The following is a 20,098-nucleotide window of genomic DNA, read 5'->3' as shown; positions in this document are numbered from 1 at the left end:
CATATAACACAACAGAGCAGTTTTATGTGAAGCGCCATAAAAGGGGACTCCCATGGGAAGGGCGCTGCTCGAAGCTCGGACTTATGTTGCATCACATGTCATCGGGGAGAAAGTTCGGGTCTTTTCCGCTAACATGCCAACAACTTGATGCGATAATCAATTGGAGAAGTTGCCTTGATGTTTTTTCCGTTTTTCCGTTCCCCCGTTTCCCTGTTTGCCTGTTTAGTCGCCACATTTCACCTCACTGCTCGCTGATTGTCATCTGTCGTTGTTGTGCCTGCCTGGAGATTGATGGCATCCAAAGCGTTTTCTGACACGTACGTGCAGCGTGTGCTGTGGCCTCCCTTTGTTTCTGTTAATGGCAGTAGGCACTGTAACGCTCCCCGGAACAAAAGAAAAGTCATATGCTCGCCTAGAGCAACAGGCGCAGGACCTCTTGCCAGATAATCGTAATATGCAAATGTCAGAAATTACTCGTGGTAACGGACGCTGTGGCATCTGTTCATAAGTCTGTGAATTTGTTTAACGGAATTTGATTTTTTACTTCAACGAAGCTGTCAAGGAAACCTCAAATAATCCATGGAGGGGTGGGGGAAGGAGCCGGCAGTTGTGTGAGTTCAATATGTATGCCAAGCACATTTCGAGCAATGTGACTGCATTTCAAGGAAGTAGGAGAAAATGGAACTGCTGACATAATCAGCAATCGACTCAACCTGCTCAATATTTATTGTAATGAATTCATCTTGCTTATGAATCTAATTATTCATTCACTTATGTTGTGTATTTGATGGCATTTCATACAAATGACAATTATATAAATTGATAAGGATACGGAATTTGGTTTTTATCAACAATTATTACATCTGTGCAGTCGAATTATTATCGCCAACGATTTGATATTATTGCTAAGGCTCGCAGCATTAATTTAAATACAATTATGTGACTCTTTCACTCTCTGTCATTCTATCTCATTCTCTCTCTGTGTCTGTGTATGCAAATATGATGTGTGTGTGTGCGTGTAATAAGTACTAACACTTAAGTTAATGCGTGTGTGCGCTCTAATGGCAGCTTGGCTGGGTCAAATTTAATATAAAATAATGAACGTGACACTCGCAATTGCTGGAATAAATGCGATTTTGATTGCTGCTTGTGGTGGCATTTACGCAAGATAAGCCCCGTGGCATCGACACGGTAGCAATTGCACACGCACACGCACACGCACTGACTCACACTCACACTGTCGCGCATGCAAAACAAAGTGCGTACATTTGAATAAGCATGCAAAGAGAGAATCGCATGAATCCTGCGTATAAATATGCTTGCCCATGGCACACATACATGTCTGTGTATATGTATGTATGTATGTAGGTACATGTAAGTATGTGTGTGTGCTAGTGTATTTATGCGCGGTCGGGGATCCGTTTGGCAATGCGAAAAGAAGTTTTTGTCAAGCGTCAGTGCGGCACTTGTTTCTAAAGGGCAAACGTCCGTATTAAAAAGTTATGAGCGGCAATATTCGCGGCAATAAAAAAAAAAAAGAAGAGAGACAACAGACAGAGAGAGAAAGAGAGAGAGAGAGAGGGAGAAAGATACGCAGGCAGACAGACTCAGAGTGATGCCAAGCCAAAAATGCCTCAGAACTGCGGCTCCAAGTGTATGTGGGCGTGGCTGTAGATGGGCGCGTGTGTGGGAATTCGCATGCAGTACGCACTAACCAAAAAGGCAAATGAAATTTGAGTTCGGTCTGTCGAGAGCCTTTGAGGCATTTCTCATTTGTGCCCAATTCCCTGAAAGTTGTGGTTAATGCAAGTCAAGTTGTAGCTAAGCGACCAAAATTGTGGTTTTTAAAGTTGTTTATTTCCGAAATTAGTTGTCTTTTGAAATCGATCAGAAATTGCTTCTAACCGCATAGGAAACTCGGAAAACTCAACTAAATTAATGCTGCGTATGACAAGGCAATAATTTTTTCTTTCTGTAAAAAACCTAGTTTTACATCAAAAAATCATCCTTTTGGGAAGATCTATTGGGTGTCACTTTTTGAGGCGTCTTTTCCTCGGATGGCAGTTAGCCGTCTGGCTGGCAAATTTGTATGGCTGTCAAGCCGTTTAAAATATCTTGCCGAATATAGTTGTAGGACATCGCCCACCTTTGGAACCTATAGATCCTTTTCAATGGCTCTGGTTCTAATGTACCATGGTGCGTCACAAATACGCCTGAGAATAAGGCAATAATTAAAAACTCTTCAGAATAATACGATGACAAATACTACTTTTAGTTTGTGCTCAGCTTTATTTGAGCTATTTTCAATTAAATTTAATTAAAGTACATCAATATTCGATTGCAGGTTGATGACAAAGTAAAGTTGGTTACTGTGGACTAAATATGGTAGTATAGTAGTAGGACTAAGTAAGTATAATAGTAAGGGAAGATAGCTAGAGCTCCAACTGATGGAAACACGATAGGAGGTCAATTATAAGAGTCTATAAGGGAAGACATTAACGTAATTATAAGAAAAACTCGTATGCATTATTGTCAGTTATTGTGGAATAGACTTAGTGTCACAGCAGTAAAGGGAGCCGATTCTCAAAAGTTGCTCAAGTTTCAGCAAACTCCGTTGCAGGTTACGATTGTTGCAATCTGCTTTCAGCCGCGTGTGGGCCTATTCCCGGAATATGTGGCATATGCCAGCATGCAAAGCTCCTGTCAGAGCGTCCATCAATGTCGCTTGTTCTGTTTGTTGCCTTGGAAGTCACGTTAATTATCCAAGTTCAAAAGCAGGCGCAACATAAAGTTGATTTCTTTGTGATGTTGCTGTTCCTGTTCGGCTGTTGCTTTTGTTTTTGTTGCTGTTGATGCTTTTCACGCTAATGAAAAATTTGAAAATTTATTTGGCATACCCAAACGTGCTCCGCATGTCGGGCTACCGACGTTGCCTGCGGCTGTGACACGTGTCCCAGCGCCCAGCTAAGTGGCCTTTGTATGCGACCGTACTTCATTAAGTATATATCGCTGTGATGTGATAATTAGGCAGGCACTCGACGGTGCTGGGCACAAAACATTTTAAGCGTTCCTCAAACAGCTGCCACGCCAGTACATTGCCAGTGATTTCCATGGCGGATCATCTGTTTGAATGCGCTGAAAACGTTTGGCCCAAACGGCTTTTGATTCCTCGCGCGCTGTCAAACCATCGTTGTTCCTTAATCGCATAGCACGACGCCGCTATGCCATAATTAGGCTGACATCCAATGCGGATGCCGCTGCTGTTGCCAGCCAAGTGCGCAATCAATGGCGATTCGTGCAATTTGCAATGGCAGGCGGTAGCTGCAATATGAATGCCTAATTCGCGTTGCAATCCAACGTAATCTGAATCTTCAATGCGCATAATGCATTATTGTTATTATTGTGCACACATACATATATGCAAATGTGGTGGCTTACGAGACGCTCGGGTGGATTTGTATCTATCTGTTGTAGCTAGCCCCACGCACTGCTCTAAGCCCTCACACCTGTTGCACTTCTGAGACAGCGATTAGAGGCAATGGGTCTGACGTTAATGCTCCACTAGGAAATCTATTTTTAAGCACATTTCAGTGCGTGTTTTCCCCCTCTGGCGTCGACTCGCTGTCAACGGCCTCTCAAAATGTATATTTGGATACGTTTTGTTGCTGTTCTTTCTAGCCGCAACACGCTTCTTAATTTTATTGTCATTTCTATGCAACATTAAAATATTAGTTTCAAATGAAAGGCGACCTATATTATTGTAAAAATAAACAAATGCCGCTCTGGCTGCAATTACAGGGCGTTCTGACAGTCGCTTTGCCATGAATCATGCGGGGTCGCCTGGGCAATGCTCGGTTTGTTTTTCTATATGTATTAAATATTAAATTCATATGTTTTTGGGCATATTCGATTCGCTGGGGAATTCACAGAGTTTTCAATTAATTTACCTTATCTGTCGTGTCTGTCTCCTGGATTCGTTGCATCTGTCAACCGCCCTTCGGCGTGTGTGAAAAGTTTCTTGGCTCGCACCGTCGCTGACTTGGTGAGTCCTGTTTGACACATCCTGTCGCCGTCATTGACGCACACACAAACTTTCGCTACATGCATAAAAAACTAGAGCTTTGCCTGCTGGCACTTACATTCCGGTTAAACGGGCAGTCAACGCACGGAAGCCTCCAAACAGGACACTGCACAGCAAAAGTTTTTTTGTTTTTTCCCCATTTATCACAACATCAGCAATGTGTGTGAGTGAGTGTTTGTTCCAGTGCTAATCGCATTGATACCCACTCACATGTATAGCGGAGTGTAAGTGTGAGTGTGAGTGCTGGTGGCTCCAGGCATCCGGCTTGCAGTAGCTCTGTCTCGCATTCTAATGGACACGAGACACGACACACGAGACTAATCCAGGGGGTGGGGGGAGCGCGCGGCGGATCAAAATGAGCTGCAAGTGGAATTTTAAGCAGCCATTGGCAAGCAGCCGACTGGATTATGATGGCTCTTCGCCAAATTTTATTTACTAGCCTGCAGAGCAGCAACACTCTCTAGCACTCACTCACTCTCAGTGCACAAAAGGCGAGTTGTGTGTGTGTGTGTGTGTTCGTTGGTGTGAAATCGATGATACCTCTTGGTACTCTCGACTTAGTAGGAAAACCGCGCCCAAAGCAGGAATTTCAATTTGACGCTCATTAGCAGCAATCAGGCACCAAAGCTTGCGCACAATGCGGGCGCCTACTCTTCCGTCAGGTAAATTCAACTGGTGCAAGTATGCGTGGGTGTGCGAGTACGCCCACACCTAATGCCCCAGCCCACGCTCTTCACGCCACTTCCCACACCCGCACCAACACCACCCGCTCCACAAGCATGTAAACATTTCGCGCGCGGAGAAAGAAGCAATTTTCCGCCTCGCTGCAATAATAACTTCTCGAGCTCAGGAGTTGTCGAAGAGCCAAAAACAGTGTGGATGGATGCTTCACTTCATGGGCGTTATCCCCGAGGTGGTCTGCCCTAACAGTTCGTATGTAGGTAAATAAGTCACTGAGTAACTGCAACAATAAATCTTAACCATAATTCCCCCATCACAACGATGTTGCGCAAATAAGTTAAGTTTCGACATTTTCAGAGTTTAAGGCAGAGTTTAAGATATAATTAAGAATACTTTATAATCCACTTTTAAAATTTTGGGTCCTGAAAAGCAAATGGTTGCTTAAGTTTTGGAACATTTATATACTGCTTGAAACCGAACTGAATTCTACTGTAGTGCAGCATAAAGAATTGACTATAAATATAAGAGTTTACAACTTCCATTGGTTGTGAAAGAAACTAATGACGATATACATATGTTATGGCTTTAGTTTATATAACATTAATTTAGAACTCTTATAACAGTTGTGAAACGTATAACAAAACTCAATATTTGTCATAATGACCTAATCTTCGAGTTGTCATAACTACACACAGTATAACAGCATACAGTAGAACACTTAGCAATGGCCGTCTATTATTTGTTTACGTAGCAAACTTTCGTATTATGATAGCACGGCAATCAACCTCTATAAATACTCTAACACACATTTTTCATTTCCTCTCAGAATGTATTCCAGTTCGCAGGTAGAGCACTTAGCTACCACAGTAGAACACTACATGTCAATGTCATAGTTTTGTACTATGTTAGCATGTCCTCCAACCCCTACTGACACAATAGCATACATATGCCACTGCGTTATATGGAGTATAACAATTGCCGCGTAGAACATTTAGCAAGGACACACAACTTATTTTATATACCTTTTAATGTTATATGTTATATATATTTTTTATGTGTTATATGTTATATGAATATAAGTTGTTAGCCAAGTGCTGTAAAATGTAACAAAATTAAAAAATACAATCTCTTCCCACTATTGTACACAAGCTGGTGCAAGTGTATAACTTATGTTATTCAGTTCAACAACCAATTTGTAGAGCGTACTCCACACTCAACGACAGATACTCCACACGAGCATTAACAGCTCTGTTATTCTTGGGACAAGCAGTAGATTCTGTTAATGTTGTTTTGGATGTGGAGTGGATTCTATGATTGGTAATACGAATTGTTTGTAACTTATTCAGCACTACAAATTGTTTTATTATTTTTATGCGCTCTCTTTTAACACTGTACTGCATAGGTTTCCCTATTCAATTGATACATTCCCTCTATTGATATATTGCAAAATTGATGATATTCCTAGTAGTATGTAAATTTCCAGCTGCTGTTGAAATACACGAAGGAAGAGCAATTTTCGGCCTTAATTAGATGCGACCTGCGGCTAAGCGAGCAACAAGGGCAGATGATGTGGTTGCCTGGATTGCGCTGTTATGACAGGCAGCGAGCATTTCGAGTGCCAGCCGTTGGCTGTGCATCATTCAGATAATCAGAATTAGACAGCCAACTCACTGGCATACACCTGCAAGGGCTCAAATATGCGTGGCAGTCGCTGCCTGCCAGATACGAAGCTCCGTCGCATTTGCGGCCGACCGCAGCGCATTCCAAAGCGATTTTAGCTGTAGCCGATTTCAGCTGCCCGCCCATGGCGAATGGCGCATTTCCCATGGCGCTTCTCGGTCAACTGTTAGCCTCTGCCACTCGAATGTTAATGTGCGAGGCCCCACACACAGTCTATTCGGGCAGCACGTGTTGAAAATTAACAATATTTTCAAGCCAGACAGCCTGCCATGGCATGCCTTAGGTCGATGGTGAATTATAATGTATTCCGCAGAATATGAAACTTCCAATATTAAGCATTTCGCCTGCAGAATCTGGGTTATATATTATTAGATCTTATAGCAGATATGTTCTCCCTCTTATACGTAGGGATATTACGTGCTCAGTTCAGTTGAGTTCAGTGGAGTTAACTGAGCTGTGCGAATCGCCGAGGACGCAGATTAGGGAGTCTAGACAGTACTTTAGAGTCCCATTCAAATTTTAGTTGAAATTGATGTGCGTTTCTTTTGTCTGCTTCAACAATGGGAAAGAAAATGATATATGCTTTTATTATGAACAGGACACATTATAAACAGGCGGAGATATACAGAGAAAAAGAACGAAACTTACAGTGAGTGAAGACTGTGAAAGAGAGTGCAGAGAGAGAGAGAGAGAGAGAGAGAGAGAGGGAGGGTCAGGGAAAGGGAGAAGGAGAGAGAGAGGGAGAAAAATGGATAAGAAGAAATAAAGAGATAGATAAACAAAGAAGGAGAGAGAGAGAGAGAGAGTCAGTAGAGAGAGTTGTAGAGAGAGAGAGAGAGAGGTAGAATGAATAAGAAAGAGAAAGAAAAAGATAAAACTAAAAAAATTAGGACAATAAATTAGAATAAATAGATAAATTAAAAATAAGAATAAATAAAAAAAAAAAAAAAACGAAAGAAAGAGAATTAAGAAAAATGAAAAAGAAAATGAGGGTAACAGAAAAGAGAAAAACTTCATAATGAAAGAGAAGCAGAGGCAAAAAAAAAAAAAAAAAAAAAAAATTGCGGAAAATGAAATGGAATTCCTGAGAATCTAGAAGGTGAGCAAAGCTCGAATTCTCATGCAAAGGGAACAAATGAATCTGGCTGCATCTACTTATAGACTATTTGAACAAGTCCATTTTTTTGCATCGAAAGGGAGCTTGCAATCAAAAGCTATATGGTTCTCACTACTCAACTATTGTGGACTGCTGCCGATGGGACTTATTGCAATCTATTTTTCTGCTCTCCAACATAAATTGTAGTCTGTAAAAGTGACTTTTCTAATATATTGAGCATACTTAAAACATCAAATTTCACAGCATTCTTCCGGGAGAGGTTGCTTTATTCGAGCAACGACAGTCCCAACAAAAGTTGTGTTAATATGTTGTCGCTGCTGCGACTCCTGCTGCTGCTACGACTCCTGCATCTGCTCCTGCTGCTGCTGTTGGCTCTGCATTTATCTAGGGGACACGAAATGGCTGTCAAAAGAGCTGGCAGCACAGAGAGCACGAACAAAGGACGTAGTATATGGCGGTCTGCTGCGTTGCATGGCGAGCGATCCATCAAAACAAAATATTATAAAATGTGCACGCTTTATTCAACTGCGTTTTCATTTTCCTTTTCATTTTCATTTCCCTTTCACATTTTCATTTCAAGCGTAGCCAAACTCAAAAAACAAAACGCACTCTGTGACTGTTGCCACTCTTTAAATATCTCTGCAGCTAACTATATTTACTCAATGCTAAATATATTTTTATGCATAATTTAATATTTGATATTTGAGCAGCAAACGTGAATATTTCATTGGTAGCAGAGCCACAAAGGCAAACAGAAAGTGTAACATTGTTAATGTGGCCAATGTTTGTTGACCCAATAAATTAGTCAGGTGTTTGGCTATATGTGCACACACATACAGACACACACTCTCTTATGCCTATTTATATATGCACTAAAAACAACAAATAGTATGAACCAAACACCTATTTGTTTGCAATTATTTGCTCTGCTGCAGTTGCACTTGCAGTTGCCTTTGGCCTGCAGCTGCATTAAGCAAATCTCTTTTATCGCCAAATAAAAGATTTGTCTAACATTGGCTAAATGGCAAAACAAACTTGCACTTAATATTAGTATTTAAATATGCAAGCCTGAAAGAGCAGAGCAGATGAAAAGCGCAGGGAGGAAAGATTGGCAAATAAGAGAAGGTGTTTAGGCCATGATGAATACCAAAAGCTCTTTTGATTCGGAAAATAAATAAGCTACTTTAACCATAGTTATCAGTGTCATGGAATAGATTTGTGCAGTAAATAAAAAATATTCAAAATATGCTTGTAATATTATATAGAAGATAATATACATAACAATTATTTGCATCACGAGAGGGAGAGAAATTGAGCAATCTTGATACATGTACATATGTATATATATATATATTTGTAGTAAATTTAATGCTTATTCACAGCGAAAACCCTCTTTTATGCTAAGGCTTTAAGCCTCATCTTTTCAATGCCTAATGCTCAGCATAATACTTTTAAAGCCTTTTAAGTCTGTATGAGTGCACTTACACATACATACAGGTATGGTTTATATTTGGGTGGATATAGATATATCCATTGCCTTCACCTTCGCATGATATAAGCGCCAGCAACAAGTCGTTGTGTCTCGCCTTGACGTTTCCTTGTTCAATCAAAAGCTGCACGCACACGGCATGCACAGATACATACGCACATACACACACATTATATACATATCATATACACATAAGTGTGTGTGTGTGTCTGTGTCTCTGGTGCAAGTGATAAAAACGATTCCGCAGCGAATTATGAGCCCAATCTGAGCGGCAGGCATAATCACCTAGCCGCACGCACAACCATAACACAGCCGTAGCCTAACCCACACACATCCACCCACTGATGCTCACACATACATCGGTGCAAAACGATTTAGAGAGCAGCCGCCTGGCAGTTGGCCACTAATTTACCTACGATAGGCTAAATCAATGTGTTAAGTTGACTGTAAACGTTACATTCGATTAAATGCGGCGCTCGCAGACCAAAAATTCTTGGCGGCGCGGCTCTTGGCAAACACACTAGCTGTGCTGTAGTTCTCTGTGTGTGTGTGTGTGAGTGTGAGTAAGGGCACACTGACCCAGATATGGTAGTTCGTCAGTCGCACTCACCATGACCATCGTCAGAGTCTAGTGCCCCAGACTCTCTTTGCATGCTGTGCAAGTTGTCTTCGGCATCGCGACCTGCCTCAAAGAGAGATTTTCCCTGTGGCCGTCGTTCGGCTCCTGTCGCTGTCGGCAACGAAGCTGCTCGTCGGGCTTCGGGGATTCTGCATGGCGAGGCCGATGCGGCCACGATGCCGATGCCGATGCCGTTGTCAGTTCTTCGCCGACAGCCAAACTCAACAGACGTGTTACGCGCGTGAATTGTGCAACTGCTACTGGGCCAGAGCTGCCTTATTCCGTGCTTGTCTTCAGCTACGTCTCGTCGTTACGTCGCCCGCAGTAATAGGGGCAGGCGGTTGGCGGTAGGCGGTGGGCGTGGCGTGCGCATCCTCGTGGCAAAAGCCAAAATTTGCACGTGCTTTTAACGTGGCCAAATGTGAGCTATTCCTTTGAGTGCGCGTGTTTTCGCATTTTTGCGGCCAGCTGAAAAAAATTTGAATGAGCATTAAAATAGAAAAAAAAAAAAATATAATAAAATAAATATTTAAAAAAAAGACTGCTTAAAACTCAACGAGGCGGAGCAGCTAAAATGCACACAGGGAGTTTCAGCCAGCCAGCAACCACCAACCAGCACCAACAACCAGGAGCAGGCGCCACCCACACTTAGCTCAAATATGCGAGATTAACCAAAAATTGCCAGCTTCCGCACTTGGCCATGATTAGCAAGCGTTAAGCCGGTGCGCCTAGGTCCCAGTCTGGTTAGCGATTCGACTCCCACGTGACATGTCCCAGTCTCTCTCCCTCTCACTCTCACTGTGTGTGTGTGTGTTAGTTTTGCGTCGTTTACGTCGCTTTATTTCAATTTTGTCGCCCGTTTTGGCTGAAATAAAGCCATTTCAACGACCACACGGACGCGCCACTGGGCCACGGACCACAATCCCGCCACGGCCTCATTTCCTATTGTGCTAAATGACAGTGGAAAAATTGTGACACAGATACATGTACATGTGTAATGCGACTGTGCCCGTGTGCAGTTTAGACAGACGCCCACGCACACGCACACGCACACACACACACACCCACACACACACACACACACGTGCATACACTCTCTGGCACGCGCAGCAACTTTGAAGTAGAGCAGAAAAACTTTGGCTTTGGCTCGCATCATTAATCAAACGTCGAGTGCGCAGCTAGCTCCAACTGCTGCCCCATGTGCCCCAGCGACTGCTACATTCGTCTTGGCTACTGTCTAAATATGATAATTGAATCACTGAATACTTAACGAATGCCAAAAACAGTTGCTGCCCATCGACTCATCCATTGCCAGTCAAGGATTCTGATTTGGACCCGGGCAATAAAGCTGCCAACACTTTGTCAGTTGCCATAGCTGCAGACGAGTCCGAACCATAATTGCTACGGCCTGCCGGCAAAGCTGTCATGCCGTCAACTAAATGTCCTTCACTAATGAGTGTATATGACATGTGTGTGTGTCTGTGTGCGTGTTGTTATTAGAAACCCTTTTAGGATTGTTCAAAATTGATGAAGTTTACAATTTGTTGTGTCCTTGTGATACAGTTGCTAAATGAAAAGCAAGCGACACTTGACAGAATTTGTTTATCAACTTCTCTATGAGTGAGCGTGTCTGTGTGTGAGTGTTAGTCTGTGTGAGTGTGTATGACTATTTTAATTGCAAGTACTTGGCAGAAGGCGTTAGGGGGTGAAGCAGCTGCGAGCACTTGCCAACCACTTGACACACATGACAGACATTTATTAAGCACTGCATTAGGAGCATCCAAATGAAATTAAGCCAAATTCAAATTTGGATTCAACTTTAAATACTGCGATCAAGTCAACGAATTGTGATGGCTCTGGGCAAATGTTATCTCTGCTGTTCGCATCTATGTATGTGAAACTATTTTAATTAAAGCTCCGCTGCAGCACAATTGCCAGCAATCGAAGGAGGCGGACGTGCGGCTTGATGGATGCACCACAAATGATATGCCAGATGGACGTACGCAGGCCACGTGGAGAGCAATCGGATTACTCTGGCCAAGGGGCCTTTTGTAATTGCAGAGCGCGCGGATAACTGTTTTTAAGCGCTCCGTTAATGTCACAGCGATTGGCATATGGTTGCCGGCTGCTTGTCTCTGTCACTGGCTGCTCGCGGGGGGTGGGGGTGGTGCTTGTGCAAGCAATCAATGTGGCTTTTGTTTCACGGAAGTGGCCCCCTGGCAAATTGTGAGCCCCAAAGAAACCAAATGAAAATTTAATGTGCAAAAAGTGCAGTTGACGCCGCCAGCAGCCGCGTGACAATTGACGATTCGATTTTTTTCATTGTTGACACAGATTTGCATATGTATAAACGAGACACACACAACCACATACACACACGCAGACATTAACAGTGACGCTGTCACATTTTGATGTGCAGCATTGTATTGCGTGGGCGTGGTCATATCGTGTTGTCATTGGAGAAAGTGGCAACAACAACGTATTCCCCTGCAGGATCGTTGCCGCTGGCAGTGGTTTTTCGGGTGGTTGAGTGGTTCAGCTCATTCAATTTGATTACACACATGGCAATCGAACGCGCTGGCTGGGCTCTGTGTGTATTTTATTGATCTACATTCGCGGGCTGCGAGCGCTTCACGTTCTGAATTGATAATAAATGCGAAATCGTTTTTTGTGGCCCAACAGCAGCAGCAGCAGCAGCATCAGCAGTAGCTGAAAAATTGTGAAATTCGCGCACTTCCTGCAACGCAAGCAACAAATGTGAAAACAAAGTGCCAACAAATCAGACGAAAGGACGCATCCAAACGAAACCCCTCTGCAGTGAAGAAGAAGCAGAGCAGCAAACAGGATAAAGCCGACGGCAAGGCAAATCGAATTCAAATGTCCCCCAGTGCAAAACGGTGAAAGAAATAAAAATACAAAAAAAAAAAAAGAAGAGAAGAGAAGAAAAACGAAAAACAACAAACAGAAAATCAATAAAACAAATTTTGTGCAACTGCCGATTGGCACAACCGCTGGGAAAAGTCCATGCAAAGTTCGATACGTGCAGCGCTCCACTATCAGCAGTGCGACAGTTCGTGTGTGTGCAGCCTGGCCAAGGGGCAGGAGCGTGTGTGATGCCGGAAGTGGGAGCCGGTTAACTCCCGTCGCATAGCAGCCAAAGCCAAGCCCAGCCAGCCGGCGGCACCTGGAGCCCAGGCTCAGCTCGCAGGATAATGGATTATATGCAGGCCAAGTGTTTAATGCTATCCTTTCTGTGCGCCCTGAGTGCGGCCAGCGCCGAAGGCGAAATCATATTTCGCATCGATCCCCTGGGTAAGCGACATCTGGCCAGAGCCAAAAGCTCCACTCAAATCAAATCATATGTTAATTAAGTATCCTTACGCGATTTGCCCACTTATCATTGATACAACAAGTAAATTGGATGAGGATAACGTGAGCGAAATGCTGAATTAGAACAGCAAATAGCATCTCATTACACGCCCACATCCGCACAAATACACACACATATACATACAAATATATCTATGCTGTTAAGTATGTTAATAAAATTTCACAAATGCGAACCAACTCTGGGGATAAGGAAAACATGTCGCCATTTGCTGTCCTGCTTAGTGCTCGCTTCTCCTGCACGCCACAAATATAACTGTCGTTTCCCTAAGGTCCTTAAATCTATTCATTTACATACTGGCTAAGCACATGCCAGCTGAATGTAAATTCTCGCTAGCGTGTATATACTGTATGTAGAGTATATCCTCTAGATTTCGGCTGTCTTACATATTTGCGGACTTAAAAGTGCCGGCTCTACGAAGGTAATTCTATGCTCGTCCCGGCGCCCGGCTTTATCTAATGTGCATACGAATGCGTCGTATGAGCAAATATTTCATTGCTCATCAGATAAAGCAAAACTCTCAGCGCGAGCTCATCAAATTTATGCTCTCAATTACGCAAAGTAATGTCTGTCCCGGGAAATTTTGGAAACCCCCCTCCCTTACCCACGCACAGCTCCACGGCACATCACTTGTCGCTGTGTCGAAAAAAAATGAAAAGAAAAAATGTTTTTTATATAAATTTACTTTATAACTTGACGCACAGCGTCCACAAAGCACGCGTTCTGTTCATTCCGTGAGTGCAATCTGTTGTATTCGGGGTTGACAAGAATGTCTAAAGTGAGTTAAATACGTACTACACACATTCATATATTCATATATATTTATATATGTATGCATCAGTGTATATGTATATGTATATGTATATGTATGTGTATGTGCTTGTCCTCATGGCTGCCATGCTGTCCAGCTGCACATGGCCCGGCTTTCAGCCGCTCAGCCATCCATATATGACAAAACAGGTTCATAAATTCTGTTTTTGTTTCCGGCGAGCTGCAGAGCTTAAAGATGGATAAGCGGCGGACGGATGGAGATGTGCAAACTTTTCACAAAGTATTAAAAAAGCTCGTAAAATGTCATAAACTTTTGTTTCCTCAGGATTAGACTGGGGTCCACTACAAAACCAAACTCGAACCCCAAACCCCAAACCAAAACCAGGGCCGAAAACAATGCCAGCGTCAGCGAAAAAGAGAAAATATGATGTCTACATTTTACAATTTACCTTACTCCCTTTCACGTTTGTCTGTTTTCTTCATTACGTCTGTTCTCCTTGTGCTGCTGCTCACATTTTTAATGAACAACTTATTTCCGCTGATCTGTGAATTAACTAGCATCAGACTTGGACCTGATGTAATTCCACAGTCAACAATTGCACTGGGGAGCAGAAAGTGAAAATCATTTCATTATTATTAGGATTTGGGGATCATATTTTGGCTATTTAAGATTTAATACTCTTCCGGATAGATTTTGTTATTGGGCTCATTTAGGCTCTGATGGCCCGAAACTGCTGCGCAATCGACATTATTTGGCCCCTCCAAATATGAATGAGCGATATTAAATTTCATTTAATTAGATTTATTTGTTCAGCACACAGAACTGACTGGGCGCCAGCTATACCAGATACATATCAAGTTTTATTGGTTCGGGACCGCACGACAAGAATGTCGCCATCCCAACGCTGCCCCCGGGCTTTGTTTGACAGCGGTGGCAGTGGCACATTCCCATTTAATAAGCAAGTCAAATGGGACAATAAAATATAGAAGTTACAAGCTCAGACGCTCTCGCAGCGAGCAGGGCGAACTAGACACAGTCCCAAGACGAGTTTTGCATGAGCATCAGAAGGAGACAAACAGGACAAGGGCAGCGTTAAAGCCAGCTACTGCGTTGCCCGGACAGATGAGCCCGAGCCCGAGTCGAGCTCGTGCCCGAGTCAGAGCAAGAGCCAGAGCCAGAGCTAGATCTGGAACCCTGGTGGAAGCTGATGCTTCCAAGTACATGGGAATAAATCAAAACAAATCAATTTCTTCTGCCCCATTGACTCGACAACTCCCGATGACAGTTGCTTGCTTTTTCTCCTCTTTTTCTTTTTTTTTGCTCTGCATCGAATCCCATCGGCTTCGAGACCATTCAATCGCGCTTTGGCTGTCCCAAAGCAGCGACTTGGCTGTTGACACTGCTAGTCCAGGGTGAATGGATTTCAGCAGCTTACAGCAAATAGACGAGACAACTAAAGTGGAGCTAGCAGCATGCCTGACGGCTGATGCTGACGCCTGATGCCTGATATCAGATGCCAGATGCTGATGCCTGTTGGCTGACGTCGCACAAGTAGCAGCTCCACGGATATTTGGAAATTTTCGAATGTGAAACGAATTGTGCAAGGCGCTGCACATGGAGTCGATAAGGTCCTCGTGTGAGCAAACATATATCTCATCTCAAGCCAGGCTGGATCACTAAATTTCAGAAATGTGAAGCAGAATCAATCATTGCATAGTAAATATGCTTTGCGAATTACTGAGCAATCATTTGTTCCACTAGCGCAGAAGGCGAAATGTCTCTAAAGGAGCAAATTTTCAATTCAACAGCTCAACTCAATAAATATGAGAAAACGTTCGAGTCAATCAACTGAATACACTTATAAAATAGTATTTACTGATGCAGATTCACTCGAATACGTATAAATATGTATATGTATGTATATAAGCCACTATAAATCAAAATGAATTCTCTCCTTTTTACTCGATTATATGTGTGCGTATATAATTCTCTATAAGTCACAGTAGTATTTTCTTCTTGCAGTTTCTATTTTAAATTTTTTTGTAACCCTTTTGGGGACAAGGGTAAAGTATGTCCATAGTATAAAAAGTAGCTTGGGCCTAGCATCATTAGTCACAAGAGACCTAAACTATTTACTCTTATTTTTTCCATTTTTCGTTTGATGTCGTATGTAGGCCAACCGGTTGACGACCCAGTTGGCTCTGTCAATAATACATTAGTCGATGAAGCACATTTAAAACCAAGCATAGATTATTTTCTTGCCCCCATAATAGCTTGAAAAAAATGTCAAAGACAATGCTTGAACTACTTGCTTCTGCTGGCTGGTGGCTGCATTTGCTTTAAGAATACTGCATAATACATTTGATTCGATGTGCTGACATAATCTCATACATATATAAAACACGTATATAAATATTCAATCTTTATCTTCTTTGAGGCAAGCAGGATTGTACTGCTGAGCCGCACTGAGAGGGTTCACCATATATACATTTACATATATGCATACATATATATTTAAATTATTCATATGTTTGTAAAACGTTGCGGTTCAGATGCGGAAAACAGGCGCACAGCCACACACATGCGTGACACACTCGCACACACATGTCTACTCCACCAAGTTGGGAAAGTAATGTTCTCGAGGCTTGGAGCACACTTTTCATGGCCGACAGTTTTCCGTCACTTCACTCCGTCCGGGCGGCTCGTAAAACGTCGGGCGGGCCTTAAGCGCAGCAGCTACCGGCATCTGTCTGGAGCGCTTTCAATTTCGAATCAAATAAAAAGTTTCCCCAAAAAATGCGCCATCATCCAGCAACTACTGGTCTGCAAATGGAGACCAGAGTATACAATATACATTATATATAAAATATATATACATATGTATTGAATGACTGTTCCGGGGGCGTACCGCAAGGTCAAAAGGACTCTCGCTTTTTTATTATTGTATTTTCAATTTGAGCAACCCGCTGAAAATACTTTCACTTTAAAAGGTAAAGTTTTCAACACTGCTGGTCATGGTATTTCGAAGGGGGAGAGGCTGAATTTTATGGCCGAGCGCAAAAGGAAGCTTTTTCATTCTGCTTCATTTTTTTTTTTCTTTTTGGATTCGCTCCATGCCAAAGTGATTCGATTGCCGAAGTCAAATGGCACCAATAAAAACTTCAGAGACTTTCGCTTCCGACCGGCAACGGCCAACACATTGAGGCAAGGACTAGCGGAACCGTTTGAAAGTTCCCCCTAGAGCAGAACACCAGCTGTAAAGCCATAACAATTAAATTAATGTACCGCCAGCTGGCACAAGTGTACAATATCAGAGATATGAACAGCAAGTGCTGCCGGCGATTCCAATGGCAATGCGCATGTGAATAATCTAAAAATTATTAAATTTTGTGCACATGGCAAAGATTAGGAGAGCTAAACCGAGAAGAGCTCTCTATTCCACTAAACGGCATTATCTAACTGGCCCACTAACGTGGCCCACTTGCATCCGTGCGATAGGCGATGGGGCGGTCAAGCTGTGGACACGAAATTTATTGTCACGGGGCGGTGCGCTGCCATTTGGCGATTTGGTCAAGGGCCAGCCAGCGTATTTATTACATATATATATATATATATATATATATATGTGTAGACACTATATACTCTATCTAGAAATAATTACAAGCTGCGGTAGGCTCGGCTCATGTTGCCAGAAGCGAGAACGCGCCATTTAAATATAATTTATGGCTCGCAATATAAATCAGTCGGCAGTCGGCAGTCGGCAGAGGACAGTCGACAGCGGACTGTTGGTAGTAGTTGGTTGGTCGGCTATTCGCATTGGACTGCAATAACCCCAATCTCAGTGTCTTGCTCGCATCCCCACTTCCCCGTGCTGGTCGTCACGCCCCCGCCATGGGCAGTCATCAAAAACAAAACCAATTCGCACGCGCAGCGCCCCAAACTCATTAGAGGCGAAATGCCCCAGCGAGCAATGAACGGTAACGGCTAAATTATATTTCATGTCCGAGACCCAACTAGACAACGCCCCCGTTAACCATATATATATATATATATATATATATATATATATATATATATATAAATACTGATTTATACACACTAAAGTTTTGGTATTTAAATTGCTCAGCTGATAAATTGTCGATTTCATTTAGGTAGTTGAAACATTATGGCAAATTGTCGGAAATTGATTTATTGCAGCAATTTAATTGAAAGCTAAGCGCCACTTACATGACCTACATCAAGTTGCTTTATATTAGATACATGTACATATATACTGATGTATGTGCAGCAGTTTACTGACCACACATATAGACTTATTGTAGCTCATCTAAAATCTAAAATGAGGTTGTTGCTTTAGGCAAGAGTATAAACAACCGAAGCGAAGCGAGCAAAATATTTACCAAGAATTTCGTATAATTTGGCATGCAGCTCCCTTGAGGAAGCAGAGGAATTCTAGAGCGCTAAAAATGTGCACTTGGCGCCCGCCTGAAGTGCGGAAACACATTTTAACGCCAAGCGCTAGCCACGCCTAGAACATTGCTTCAGCTACTTGAAGGCTCCGGGCTCCTGTCTCCCGGCTCCTGTCTCCTGCTTGAGCTGTTTTCCTTTGCAGGCGTCAGGACACCAGGGCCGAGTGCTGTTAGCTCAGGTGTTTTTTCGCAGCATGGACTCTAGTTAGCTGCCCGTGCAACTCGTGAAAAATGCCGAGTTCCGCTGTCTGTTTTAATTTAGTCTGCTATTTAATATGTATAGAGCTCTGCGGTCGCGCTCTTTGTGGAATTTCATAATAAATTGCATTCTGCGATCAGTTTAAAGCGAGTTGACTTCATTTAATTGAATAGCTTTATCAGTGCTGGCAGAGTAGTGCGATATGTGTATAATAGATTAATTAAATTTTAATTAATTATAGGCGCAATCAATTATTTTCATGCTATTTTTCATCTCCTGCTTTTCATGTGACCCGCTTAATGGCAATGGAAACTTCGCTGTTTAACAACCGCCCGCTCCGCACGCCACGTATCGCCAACAGCTCTTTTATCGGCCACACTGCGCACATATCAGAAGGCGGCCTGTGATACGGATCAGGTGGTAATTGCGTGCCCGCGCGGCACCAGCATTTCAATTGAATTTGCACAGTACAACAAGTTTGTGGCGAAAGGTAAGTGTTGCGCTTGCTCTCTGTCTGCTTGCCTGGGGGCCTCTCTCCGGTGGGCCATCCCCGGGTCATTTATTCTTAACACGTCTGCCATTTCGTGCTTTATTCAACCTCCCCTTGTTCAGATGGCTACAGCATTGAGGAGCTGTGCCCCGTCACTGGCACCGTGAAGCCCGAAATACGTGGCAAGGCCAAGCACTTGCTGCGTGGCTCCATCTTCGGATCCACCACACAAAAGGTGCCCGCGAATCGCTACGTAAGCAACGGCTACGCCATTGCTATGGAAGCTCCAAGTAGCACTAGCGGACCGAATGGACCGATTACCGAGTCATCGGCAGACGATGCTCAAAAGAGCGAGAGCTCTTCCGAGAACTGCATGTGGCCAAATGCTCTTCAGGTAAGTGCCGACAAAGCCAGAGACAGACCTTAGCAAGAGAAGTTAATTCCAAACAGGGCAACAATTGAAGGGCCTTCGAAGGCAAGTTTCACTTGTCTATAAAAAACGGAGAATGGTTTCTTAAGTGAGCTAAATTGTAAGCACTTGAATCTAAAATGTATGAAAAAAAGTATAACTGCAATTGAGATAGAATTACAAAGAATATCATCGAGCTGAGAGTACTTGAGTCGTTCAGAAGGCGGAATTCATCGCCATGTTGAAATTCATTTAGCTAACGTTGAACAGTTAACTGAATGCCGTTTTAAATTCCACTTGCTTTCTTCTTTTTAAGCAGAAACGGGATAAGGAAATTCGTTTGTCCACATTCCGAATAACGCTTCCAATTCATTAAGCAATTCAGTTGGCTTCTCCAATAATTGAAGGCATCCTTTGAACCCAAAATGAATTTAAATTTCAAGCAAACTCAACAACATAGAAAACAATACGAGACAGACAGTTGGATTCATTTCATTTCATTTCATTTCATTTGATTCCGTTTTTAATGTTCTTCTGTTACATCTGACAGTGGGAGCAACGAAATGAGTAGCAGACGAACCGCTGAGAAATGCTACGAAAAACATTGACGAAGGCCAAAAGTTGCCTTTGTGTCAGGCAAAGTCAATGCGCTGTCTGGCCTGTCGGCCAGCCCGCTGTGCTGGCCAAGATGCCTTCACGTCCCA

At 42.9% G+C, this 20,098-nt stretch overlaps 1 protein-coding gene across 3 annotated transcripts in view; it reads left to right on the top strand.

The window, feature by feature from the left end:
- The window catches only part of LOC6573099, a 31,404-nt gene that overhangs the window by 3,430 nt on the left and 7,876 nt on the right, over nt 1–20,098 (top strand). Inside the window, exons 1-4 of one of the 3 annotated variants that reach the window (XM_044007296.1) lie at nt 9,863–10,088; nt 12,350–12,979; nt 18,857–18,985; nt 19,108–19,379. In XM_044007296.1, the coding sequence (XP_043863231.1) occupies nt 12,880–12,979; nt 18,857–18,985; nt 19,108–19,379 (501 nt within the window). In that variant the 5' untranslated portion in view covers nt 9,863–10,088; nt 12,350–12,879. Of the gene's footprint in view, nt 1–9,862; nt 12,980–18,856; nt 18,986–19,107; nt 19,380–20,098 lie in introns of those variants that run through there. The other 2 variants (XM_044007295.1, XM_044007294.1) reach the window with 2 other exon arrangements.

Source organism: Drosophila mojavensis, unplaced genomic scaffold, assembly GCF_018153725.1.
Source record: "Drosophila mojavensis isolate 15081-1352.22 unplaced genomic scaffold, ASM1815372v1 contig_16, whole genome shotgun sequence".
In the NCBI taxonomy this organism is placed as follows: Eukaryota; Metazoa; Arthropoda; class Insecta; order Diptera; family Drosophilidae; genus Drosophila; species Drosophila mojavensis.
This window is presented reverse-complemented; position numbering and strand designations above follow the sequence as displayed.